The 12,569-nt window shown below is 50.4% G+C and overlaps 2 protein-coding genes across 2 annotated transcripts; both read left to right on the forward strand.

Moving 5' to 3' along the window:
- The first annotated feature begins 1,998 nt into the window (after positions 1-1,998).
- Positions 1,999-4,587, forward strand: LOC122625086 (endothelin-converting enzyme 2-like). The gene has a single exon (XM_043804970.1). The coding sequence runs from the start codon at positions 2,571-2,573 to the stop codon at positions 4,527-4,529; it is 1,959 nt and encodes a 652-aa protein (XP_043660905.1). The 5' UTR covers positions 1,999-2,570; the 3' UTR covers positions 4,530-4,587.
- A 2,344-nt stretch (positions 4,588-6,931) lies between these two features.
- LOC122619069 lies at positions 6,932-11,700 on the forward strand. Its single transcript, XM_043795772.1, has 3 exons — positions 6,932-7,081; positions 7,751-9,755; positions 9,822-11,700. Exons 2-3 carry the CDS (start codon positions 7,962-7,964, stop codon positions 11,592-11,594), a joined length of 3,567 nt encoding a protein of 1,188 aa, XP_043651707.1. The 5' UTR covers positions 6,932-7,081; positions 7,751-7,961; the 3' UTR covers positions 11,595-11,700.
- The last annotated feature ends 869 nt before the right edge of the window (positions 11,701-12,569 follow it).

Here is a 12,569-nt window from a genome sequence, read left to right on the forward strand (position 1 = left end):
TCCCCGACTATCTGATACCCGTTACACAGCTAGTGGTGCGCGGTGCGGGGTACATAGAAACAACGAAACTAGTTTACCCTTTTACTCTACGAGTAACGGAAATAAAATGTAAATATGCTCCATCGATTTTTTTTAAATTAATTAACATCTTTATTTAATATTATTCAGGAACAGGTCAATTAAAGCCTTTAACCTAAATGTTGTCTTAAGTAAATAATCTCTTAATTATAAAATATAATTTGTTTTCATCTTAATATATAGGAATAGGTCAAATTTCGAGTAGTGAGGTTTCAGGTAAATAATATATTCATACTATCATCTTAGAAGCAGCCCAAAATGTCTTCTTTTGAGCCTGCGAATTGGGATAGCCCCCTGTAATCTCCGGGCGAGACGATTACGGTGGGCAGTTAGTCGGTCGTTGTATCTGCTTGAGAAGAACGAGATTTGGTCTTCAACAAGGCTCAGGTTTAAATCATTGTGAAGCGTTTGGCCGCTAACGAACCAGTCACAGCCAGTGATTTGTCTTAATGTTTTGTTCTGGACGGTTTGGAATCGTTTTCGGTGGGACGCAGCCGCCACTCCCCAAATTTGGATGCCGTATCTCCAAGTAGGTGCGATAATTTGCTGATAAATCTGACGCTTGCATCTTAAAGGTAGTTTGCTTTTCTTATTTAGCATCCAGAATAGTTGGTTACGCTTTAGGTTGCACATTTTGACGACTCTGGCAATATGATCTCGGAAGGTTAGGCGTTTGTCCAGTGTGAGGCCTAGGTATTTCGCCTTAGTTGCTTGCTCTATGTCCACATTATTAATGTGTACCGCAGGAGTTGTTTTACGGCGTAACGTAAAGCAAACGTTTACGCATTTGCTTTCGTTAATTTTGATGTTGTTCGCCATGGCCCATTTCTCGAATTCGTTGAGATAAGTTTGCAGCATTTGTGACGACTCGGTCTCACTGTTCGAGGAGCTGAGAAAGCAGACGTCGTCAGCGAAGCTGGCCAGCAGCATTTTGCTGTTGTCATAGGTCATTTCATAATAGCTTGGCTTGGGGATGTCTGCTGTATAGATGGAGTAAAGTATCGGTCCTAAGACGCTTCCTTGAGGTAAAGTCGAATTCCCCGACTATCTGATACCTGTTACTCAGCTAGTGGTGCGGGGTGCGGAGTGCGGGTAACGAGTAACGGGTATAAAAAGTAAATATGCTCCATCGATAAAATACAAATTAAATTATGTTTTATCAACACCAAGTTAAACAAAGGGCCCAAACAAATGAAATTGTTGCCAAACAAATCATGCAGCATACTTTTAGGGTGGTGGTCATTTTGGCTGGGAAGAAATTTAGAACCGAAATCTGTAACCGAAATTAACCGGTTCACTACGTGTAACTGAAACGGAACGGAAATAAACAAATCGGTTAAACCCGTACGGGTTTAAACCCATTTGAATACATTTTTTACATTACACTTACATATTTCAATTCTGACAACGTTGTAATTTCTATACGAAAAACTGGTACTTGCCGATTCAAGTACCTATTCGAAAATTCAGAAACGTAATAAATTATTTAGTATGTACGTGAGGTACACCTTCCCAAAAGATAACAATTTTTTGCGACAAATTTACGCCTCTTTTTTAACGGAGGTATAGACTCGAATTGATTAGGATCACAACCGAATTCCGTCCGCCTTTCAGACTTCGTATACTTTGAATAGGTTCAACCAATTAGATGCTATGCAGAGATTACAATATTACTGCTGTAAAAATGTGCTTCTATTGATTAAACGGTGTTGCATTCATTGACGGCGTTAATGAATCAATCTAATTTCTTGTGATAGATTAGAATATTGCCGGAATAAGCCGGGCAAAATGGCTGATGTTGGCATTTGTCGCTAATGTTTCATTGTAAGTCATGGAATCATGGAAATGTTCAGCTTAAATCACATATTATTATTTTGATAAATGAGCTTTGTGTCAAAATTAAGTTAACAAAATAAATTAGTATACGTCGTTTGAACTTTGTAGATTTTTCTGTCTTGTCGTAGACTTGTAGATAACCCCCCTACTTAAATGCCGAAAAGAAAATACGTATTTAAATCGCTGATAAGCTAACCAAGCAAAAAGAGCCGAGCTGCAAGAATTCTACAAGCACAGGCACAGGCACACAGTCGTCGGAAGAAACCCCGCAAGTGGGGAAGTGTGGGTAATATTTGGTTTGGCGGCGATGAGAGAGCACTAAATGCGAATAAGGCATTCGGCATACGGAATATATGTACATAAAATCGAAACCGCGTGAAACGAGATTTTAGTTGAATTTGAGACAGCGGCAAACGCGCAACCACCCGTCCTGAAGCATCGATAAATCGGATTCGGAATCGGAATCGCAAAACTCGTCGGGTTAGAATACAATTAGCAGCTTTACCTTGAAATGATCGTATCTAAGCACCAGAGACAAGAACTTTGTAAGGCGCCGCAGTTTAGGTGCAGCATATGAGTCTCGCCGTGAAAGTGAAACAAACGCGCGGAAAGATCAGCTATACAGCATTGCCCCAAAATAGAAATTCCCAGGAGCGATGGTGCGAAATCTATGGACTGCCCTCCTCCTGCTGGGCAGTGCCACCTGCGGTTCGAGTGTGCCGGTCAACGCAAATGACCCTGAACAGAGTTGTCCGTACCTCGGCGAGTGCAATTCCACAATCAATGAGCAGCACATCGACACCCTGATGTCCTACGTGGACAGCGAAAAGAATCCCTGCGAGGACTTCTACGGCTACGCCTGCGGGAAGTGGAGTGCGAAGCACGGAAGCCACACCACAGCCACCATGATCAGCGAATCGCAGATCAATCGCCAGTACGAGGACCTGTTCCTCCAGCTGCTGAGGAATCCCAGTGCCCCGGAGTACGGATACCCCATGTACGCCAAGGTGCTGGCCCATTACCAGTCATGCATCGTCCTGGAAAAACCCGACCTGCGGCGGTACATCGAGCTACTGGACCGCGATCTGCTCGCCTCCTTGAACTCCACGCACTGGATGCACCTGCTGGCGGCTCTGGGGCGGTACGGCTACCACGGCCACTTCGTCCAAGTGGAGGTGCGTTGGTACAACGCCACCCATCACATGATCTTCCTGCAGCCGCACAACCACCACCTCAACCTGAGTCTCACGGAGGACATCTATGATGCGCTGAGTCAGGATGGCTCCTCCTGGCCGCCGCTCCACCAGCTGCAGGAGCAGTTCAAAAGTCTGGAGCAGAACTTGGTACGTCTGGCGAAGCCGCTTTCGACGGATGACACATTCCGGAATTACAGTCTAGAGCAGATTCGGACGGAGGTGCCGGCACTGCAGTGGGACGAGGCGTTGAGGACGCAGCTGGGCAGAACGGTGGCTGGGGATCACATCTTCCAGGTGGACGACTTGGACGCCATCCAGGGGCTGGTGCAGTACCTCAATACGGCGGACACACTCCTGCTCAATCGATACAGCCTCGCAAGGTTCCTCAGCCACCTGCTGGAGCTGCCGCACAATCCGCTGGCCACGTGGCGGACCGGCCAGCGGTCCCGGGGAAGGAGCTGCATTCGCCACATGCGCCGCTCCGTTTACCTGCCGATGAACTACGTGTACGAGAGAAGTTTCTACGCCCGGCGGCGACACGCGGACGAGGTGGTCATCCACAGCGTCTTCCAGCAGCTGCAGAGCCAGCTGGAGCAGCGGGTGCAGCACAACGTCTTCAATCTGAGCCAGGAACTGGTGCACTCGCTGCAGGCCAAGGTGCACCAGATGCGCATCAACGTGGGCAACCTGCCGCCCAACGTTTCGGAGCAGTTCTACTGGGACAGCGACCGGCGGTGGAGCGTGGGTCGCGACTTCTACGAGAACCACCTGAACAGCCTGCTGTACTACTACACGCTCGTCGCCGATCTGGAAAGCAGCACGGACCAGGAGGAGCGCGACATCTGGTACAGCTTCAACATGCACACGCCCGAGTTTCCGGACAACATCGATGCCACGCCGTACTTCTACTGCCTGGGCAACATCATCTTCGTGCCGTACTCCTACGTGAAGCGCCCCTTCTTCGACGCCAACTTCTGGCCAGCGCTGCTCTACGGCGATCTGGCCAACACCCTGGGCCACGAGATCATGCACGCCTTGGACACGGACCTGGTGGACTACGATGCGCGGGGTAATCTGCGTAACTTCAGCGAGCAGTTGGGCGAAGTGGAGCTCTACAACGGAGCGGTTGGCTGCCTGAACAGCAGCGCCGTAATGCTGAACGAGCGCACCTCCGATGTCAGCGGATCCCGGCTGGCCCTGCAGACCTACGGCGGCGACTGGCTCACCCGGTCGGGCAACGGGCGGCTCTACTTCCTCCAGTTCGCCCACTTCTTCTGCGGCGACGAGGGCGACCAGTACCACGACTCCGGCAGCCAGCGGCTCAACTACGCCCTCGGCCAGGTGCCGCAGTTCGCCGAGGTGTTCCAGTGCCACGTTGGCTCTGGCATGACCAGCGCGGACCAGTGTCCCTACTGGTGACGGGGGAAACGCAGAGACGGTGACTCCCGGTGACTGCAAGTCGGTGTATAGCTTTAATTAGGAACCCAAGTATTGTGAATAAACTTCTATGCTTAGCAATTGCGTATGCGGTTCGCATCTGTCGGGCGGATTTTCCGACACGGACTGAGTTAATTTTCAATTACGTGTGCCACGTGATAGACAAGACATCGGTGAGCAGTAGATGCCCTTCCAGGATGTTCGCTGTCAGGCGGGGAGAGAAAAAGTGGGGTACTCACGCCTACACAGTGAAAATAGAGCTTTCCAAAATGGGGCGCTTCACTGAAAATATTTAACAGTGTGTGAGGCAAAACCTTTGCACTCTGTGTGCACCCTGAACTTTTGCTCCTTTCCTCTGTGGAAGAGCTCACGGGTGATTTTGCTTGCTTGTACACGGTGCGTATGTGGCGTGCTCTTATTTATTTGCTAATTAACACCCAACCTGCGCAGAAACCTAAACTGAATCCGACTTCGATTCCGATTGCCGGGGCAAAGTCGCTAGCCGCAAATTGTTGCACTGTGCAACTTGTTGAAGGTCGTCGCGCAAATCGCTCATACGCCGCGTGGGTCCAGAGGCTAGAAGGCTAGAAGGCTAGAAGGCGCGAGGCAAGCGGTCGGGTTCGCCTGGCAACCGCATTAATGGGCCATTAACAACCTGCCGGGATGATAGCGCGTGAGCCGCGTGTCAAACAGCGGTTTTGCCCCAACAACGTGGCTCCGATGGCTTCCGATGGATGAATGGCCGACCGTCTGTTTGGCTTTGGCACACAAATGGACTAGAAACGGGGGCTTGAATTGAATCTGCGATAAAGAACGAATGCCTCGGAACGCAAACTACTCATGGGAAATACTCATGCTGCCTCCAGACATCTAAATCAATATGCTGCGCTTCCAATTTGGTATGTTTCAGATTATTCTTATCGTCTTTTTCCCAGTCAGCGAAATGGATAGGATAAACACATCTTAAGCAGTCTGAATTCCACAGTCGCTCATCCAACTCTGTTGCATTATGCTGACAGTGGGAGCTACTGCGATATAGCCCCACAGACCTCCAGTCCGTCTATCCATCAAGCGGCTTATCAGTGCTTCATTCATTCATGTAATTCAAAGCGACTGTGCATTATATTTGGGCTGCCTTATAATTAGTTTTAAAATAAACCGCTTGGCCAGCGGAACGCGGAAAGCCGAGTGACGCAATCGGAGCTGCGAATTGCGCATGGTGTGGTGTGGTGTGAGTCGCCGGCAGCTGGCGGAAGCCAGCAACAAACTCGCCTCCGCCTCTGATCGCCACGGCGTTGCTCCGCTCGGCTGAGGTCCGTTCCTTGACCCCCGGATTCCGGCGGTCTCGGCGGTCTCGGTCGGCACTCGGGGTTTCCATGTCACGTGCTCTAGCTCGGCGGAGCAGCAAGTATGTGGGTCTGTGCTGAATTGATTGATTCGCCAGCGAAGTTGGCGCACTGGAAGACAGACAGACTGATAGACTGACAGACTGGCAGACTGAAAGACTGACACACTGACAGACTGATAGGGCTGATGAAATTACAAGTCGCGCAGCGTCATTCGGAACGATTGTGGGCATGTTATGCGAGTAAACGGATTTTGCGGCAATGAAATAATTACCAACAATACAGAACTGCTAGTGCCTAATTAACCCCCGTTCAGATTTTCGAAAATTGCACACCCCGCGCAAATCGAGTGCCCCAAATCTGAAACCAAATATTCGCGTTCCGGTGTCGCCGACAGAAGCGGTGGCTACTTAGCAAGTGGAACCACTGCGTCCGTCCACGTCCATCCCTGTTGGCATTGGAACGCCAGCCACATGAGTTTATCATAAAGCATCCACTGAATTTTAGCTGCTGCTGCTGCTGCCGCTGGTGACCACAATGTTTGTAAATGTTTTTCGGCGGGAAATGGAATTTCGGGGATGGCTTTGTTTGTCATTTGGGGTATTTGCCAGCTGACCAACTACTGTCTATTTGAATGAGTTTGTTGTGCCCCTTTTGGCATAAATATCCATATATTCAGACACCAAGCAAGGTACAGCTGATGGAATGCAGGCCACAGGGCAATCCATTTGTGATAGATGGGTCGGTAGGCCCTTGAGCTGTTAGCATCGGAATAGTAACGAAACAGCATGCTGTCGTATTTTCTTGTCTTTACTTACCAAACTCGACTATGAGTTATGGGCATTCTAATCAGTTTTCTTCTGTCCATCTTCATATAGCCCATTTGGGGCCCTAAAGTTGGGATTGTATGTCTACGGTTTAAAATGCACTGAGCTTTGATGCTGAGTGCAGCAGCTGATTCTTGGTTCGCGGTGATTGGCTCGATTATCAGCTGTGGAATTCCGTAAAACCCGCAGAAACCGATCTAAATGTATTTTATTTGGCGCAAATAACCACGCTATTCCGTGCTCTCCAGTTTACAAAAATAATTTGTAATTTGTTTAAGAACTTGTCTGTCTTATGTGTGCTGTGTAGTATACTTGTATTATATAAAGTATAACGCAATCCTATATGGAAATCTCTAACTAAGTAAGTGTTATTTATGTTTTACCTTATATATATTTCCAAGCCTATTCCATAAAGCATAAAGCAGGGTTATGTGTACGCATGTATACCCTTCCTTTTTAAGCACGTTCAGCTTTAGAGTCATTACCTTTTGCTAGAGCTAATAAAAACTTAGAATTAAAGCAAAAATCGTTAATTTGCTGCAGTTTGGAGATATATCCCCTCAAGGAACTCCTTCTCAAGTTGTGTACCTCATCAGCTCTATTCTGCCACCTGAGCCCCCACAAATCTGAGCTCCTGATTTCATTTTACTGCTCCGTCGGTGTGAAAGTCACTTTGTGGCAAACTGCAAGCAAAGTTGTGCTTATCCCTGGGGTCCTGCATTCGGTTCGTTTTTCCCTCCGAATTTTAGCAATAGTCAGATGAAGAATTTTCAGTGTGTGATTTTTATTGTGGCTGCAATTCGCCTGGGTCTTGTTAACATTCGCATTTTCCGGGGAAATTCGTTTCGCCTGCAGTATGATGATGATGCTGGGAGTTGATTTCGCCGAGTTGCTGCACTAATAATTGGAATTTAAATTTTAAGGACTTTCCGTCAGCTGTCGTTCGAGTGAATCTCCTCGGTCATTCCTTTCCAAGTCAGCAATCTATTGCACAGCCCTAATATTCCCTACCTGTTTTTCGTTGTTTCAGGTCACCTGGATGTATTTATAGCGGAAAGGTTCGCGAAAATAATTAAATAACGGTTAGCGCGAGGAAAATCCATCGATCCGACAGCTGTGGCTGTTAATCTTACCTGATCGCTGGTTAGGTGGATTAAGGAAAATCTGAGGTATTGGGTGGGCAATAAAGTTTGCACCCCGTTCATATTTTACCTGATCATTGTATATAAGCCATTAGCAAAATGCCAGAAAGCCACAGTTACAAACTGAAACGTCTAACGTCAACAACCAGACAGCGAACTAATCCAAAAATGGTCCTGACCAATTCCACGCCAAACAGCTCGTCCCAGCACAACCACCAGATGGTGGTGGACACCGCGGCCATGAACAGTGAGGATCTCAGCGAGCTGCTGCAGCTGAACGCCGAGATCGAGGAACGTCGTCGCTCCTGCCGCTTTGGAGATGCCAGCACCGCCTGTGGCCTGCTCCGTGCTACGATGACCAGGGAGGAGCTCTTCGAGATCTCCTCGCTGGACGACGACCGCTTCCTGACCGCCCTGGAGCACCAAAACTCGTTTGCAAGTCCGCGCCGTGTGCAGGTTACCGACCTGGACCTGTCCAGCATCGAGAATCTGATGAAGTACTTCGACGAAGAGGTACCTGTAACGCCCACAAAGACACTGGGCACCACCAAGGCAACCACAACCACGGGCATGGTGGCCAGCACCATCGCCAAGTTGTCCCTCCAGACGGAACCGGTCACGCCGCCCAAGCCAAAGGTTGGCAGTGGCCACCCGAAGATCAGCGAACTCAAGCAGAAGTACGAACAGCTGCCGGAGATGGAGACGCCACGCTCTGCCTACCAGGGATCCAGAAAGGCATCCGCCTCGCTGCCCATGAAGGTCAAGGAGATGGCCCAGCTGTTCAACTCGAAGATCAGCCAGGTAATGCGACGCACTGAGGAACCGCAGTATGTGCAGCTGCAAAATGAGCTGTCGCCGGAGGTCAAGGCCCAGAGCCGCCTGGTCTCGCCCTTAGAATCCCCAGTCCAGGGACCCTGCCTGGTGGCCGAGGAGGTTTTCCGCGAGCTGAGCGTGAAGGACAAGGCGCTGCTGTTCAACAAGTTCATCGGCGACATGGCAGCCAAGCATCCCAAGTTTAACGCCCATGCCGCGGATCTCAAGGAGAAGGTGAACAAGCAGGTGGCCCGCGGCGAGGTGGTGGCTGAACGGCAAGCCAGTGTCAAGCATCTCGCCCAGGAGCTGGAGGCGAAGTGTATCCTGGAGCCGGTATCGCCACCGCGACCAGGCGGTGTCTCTCCCCCCAAGACAACTGAGAGCAAAACAGAGACAAGCACCTCCGAGCTCCATGTGAGCACACTGACTGTGATCCTCAAGCCGAGTCCGGAGCGCAGAGCTCCACTGGCCCGACCCCGTCGTTGCCTGGACCGCCAGAGTGATGAGCATGCCCGAGAGCCATCCCAGAAGCGAAACCTCGACGCGATTCGCACCGTCATGCCAACGGAGGCCTATGCGCCGCCCAAGAAGATCCGACGCACCCGGCAGGAGCGCTCCGGTGCGGATAACCAAATGTTTTTTCAGAACGAACAACTCGAGACGCTGTTCTACAGCTGGCTCAGCACGGAGAATGGTGTCCAGTTCGACATTACGAGTGTGTCTAACGGTCAGCAGACCATTGAGATAGCCACCGAGGAGGGTGAGCTTCTGGAGCAGCCACTGCTCGAGCCGAGCACCGCTGCGCTGGAGGATGTGAGCCAGAAGTCCGCGGTCGAGCGGCTTCTGGAGGAGGCCATAGCCAAACTGGAGCGCGATAACGAGTCCAGGAAGGTGGCACAAGTCGAGGAAAAGAAGGAGGTAGAGGAGTCGGTCGTCCAAGTCACTCCGAGACGCATCAAGCGCCAGGCACCGCCAGTGCCGGCTCCACGACCCAGTCTAAGCCAGGTCACCTCCAGTGCATCCAGCTGCAAGCAGTCCGAGGCTGAGGAAAGCGAATCCGGGTTGTCTACTCTGCCCAAGGTAAGTGATATCTTTAACAAGTGGATGCAAGAATGTGAACTCATTGTGCTTAACTTTCTGTCACAGATAACCAGCGACGAATCCCAGCCGGACACGCCAAAGGATGACTTGCAGTCAGGTGAATTTGACTTCGCCAAGCCCCAGCGTCCGCCACGCAAGAAGAAGATGCGCCGCACTCTCACCTGGAAGAAGGAGAACTCCATTGTGGAGGCAACTGCCATAACGTCCACGGACTCCGATTCCGATTACAAGCCGCCGCTTTCGGGGGCAGGCAAAAAGAAGAACCCACTTGCACTTCCACTGCCCGAGCAAAGCTTCATTGAGCTGGACAAGTCACTGATGCGCCACTTGAACTCGCCCCGGAAGATCAAGTCGGCGTACACCCTCACCGTGATGTCCTCGCCCTCGCCGAATGCCGACAGCGATCAGTCTCCCAGTCAGACACCAAGGCAATCCCTGGTGCAGGCCATGCGGGACAGTTTCGTGGACCAGGGCTTTGAGACGTGCTCGAACGATCCCATGGACAACAGTCCGATACGCCGATCCTCGGTGGGAGGCACGAACTCGAAGCCCTCCGGCTTTTCAACGCCCGTTAAGGGACGCCACGCGGCCAGTCCGGCGCAACAGCAGCTCTTCAGTCCGATTCTAATCCAGGAGCGACCTCGCCGCAGTTCCCTGGCCATGCAAGTGATCCGGGAGGATCATCCGCTCGACCTGGACGCCACCTCCAGCTCACCCTCAACACCGTGCAGCGAGCGGGAGTTCTTCGCCAATGCCCCGACAGTCGAGATCGACAACTCCCAGGATGAGAGTCCGACCAGCAAGGCGCACTCAATGTTCTGGATCACCTCCGGCGACTTCACTGTCTCGCTGGAGATCTTCAAGAACAGCCCGGAACGGCTGCGTCTGCTCTACGAGATCTTCACGCAGAAGAGCTGGGAGACTCGTGACCTGGCCTTTGGCATCGACGGTCACAAGTTCAGTCGCGAATCCGAATCCGTCCGCCAGTCGCTGCCCGAGCGTCCGCCCAGCGTGAAGGGCTGCTCCCACTACTGGTTCGCCAGCGGAGATCTCGCCGTGCCCTTCAGCGGCAAACTGATGTCCGGCGAGAAGATCGAGCGGCTGTTCGCCTTCCTCAACGGCGAGCAGTCGGAGCTGCGCTTCGGCGTGGACCACATCGAGTTCAGCAGCGTGCCCGAGTTCTGGCCCACCACCCAGAAGTATTCGATCGAGAGCAGCTACAGCATGCTGGTGGGTCTACAGGCGGGTGCCAGCAACGGGCTGGAGGGACGCAGCAAGTACTCCTGGCCCAATAGCAGCCTCAGTGCCAACCAGGCGATCAAGACCAGCGACCTGGATCAGACAGAGTTCGAGTCCGACAGCTTCGGCAACAACAGTGGCCGGCTGTCCTTCTCGCCGGACCTCTTCTCCCTGGACTACGAGGCAGTGCCACTGGACGAGCTATTCGCCAAGGCTCCGCCGTCTGGCGCCGCACCGGCCATGTCCGTGCCACAAATGATGCAGACGCTCAAGCAGCAGCAGTCCAAACTTCGCAGTGTGGAGCAGCGCATTCGCGGCTACGCCAAACCCGCCAATCTGGCCGACTCCTCGCTGGAGCACTGCCGCAATACGCCGCAGTATGTCCACAAGCTGCGCTCCGTCATCCGGGCCATCGACAACATTGGACGCGACGATGGCTTCCGCGGCTGCTCGATGGAGCAGCTCGAGAGCTTCATGTACTTCCTCAGCGAGTATGCGGATGTGTGCCTGGCCAACTGCAGCGAGCACATGGACAAGATTCTGGACACACTGATGGACCGGAGGGCCGTGGAGGTCTGATTTTAAGATTCAAGATATTTTAAGATTCAATAACCAATTAGTTCCTAGACATTAACATATAATGTTACAAAGACTTTAGATAATAAACTTTAAAGCGAAAGTTAAAGCCATTCAGTAGTTTTCTTTGGGAGAGTGGGGTTGTATAGTCCAACCAATCTGGAGTCCTGGAAGGCACAGCTCCTTGGTATCCTGCACACACGTAGGAGTCTGGCAAGCATCACGTTTCCGGCAGACACTCGGTGCTCCTTCTTCTTGCTCTGATCAAGCAAATGCTCCTGTTGCATCAACTTCAGACATTTCTAGCCAAGGATAACATGTTTGTGCAATTCCAGTGGCCAAGGGAATCGGTTAGGACCAAAAGGAGGAACTGAGTCCGGCTCAATAACAGTTTCATGTGCACAAGTGCTGCGCAAACACGGTATCAAATGAAACTGCTAACTATTAATGCCTAAAATGGTAGCTTGTTTTCCATAAGATTAAATTACTATTGACATCTTTTACAAAATAAACCTGAGAATAATAGTTATATTATGCGGTAGTCATTTGTACAGTGCAACGAAGTAAGAACCACTGCAACAAATATCAATCTTAAATTGTTAAATTATTAGATCCCTGAAATAAAAACCTCCTTCGATTTAAGAAGCAATCCCAAATACATAGATATTTTATTTGTTTCTTTCGCAGTGCCTGTTTGTTCCACTCGGGGAGCAAGTTAATAAATATACATTATCACTCTTATCGCTAAGAAACACAAACTAAGGCCTATGATATATGTAGGTATTTAAATATATATATATATATACTTCTGTATGAGTAGTTTAGAACTTACATATTTGGATTTGGCTTTATGGCAACTCGATTATTTCTCAAATGTAAACCCTCCTTAACTGATCAGCTAACTAAATTATGTATCAACAGTTGACGCTTCCATCGTGAATATTCGTAATTCATACTTGCTTATTTACTTATGTAGGT

This window comes from Drosophila teissieri, chromosome 2L (genome assembly GCF_016746235.2).
Source record: "Drosophila teissieri strain GT53w chromosome 2L, Prin_Dtei_1.1, whole genome shotgun sequence".
NCBI lineage: Eukaryota > Metazoa > Arthropoda > Insecta > Diptera > Drosophilidae > Drosophila > Drosophila teissieri.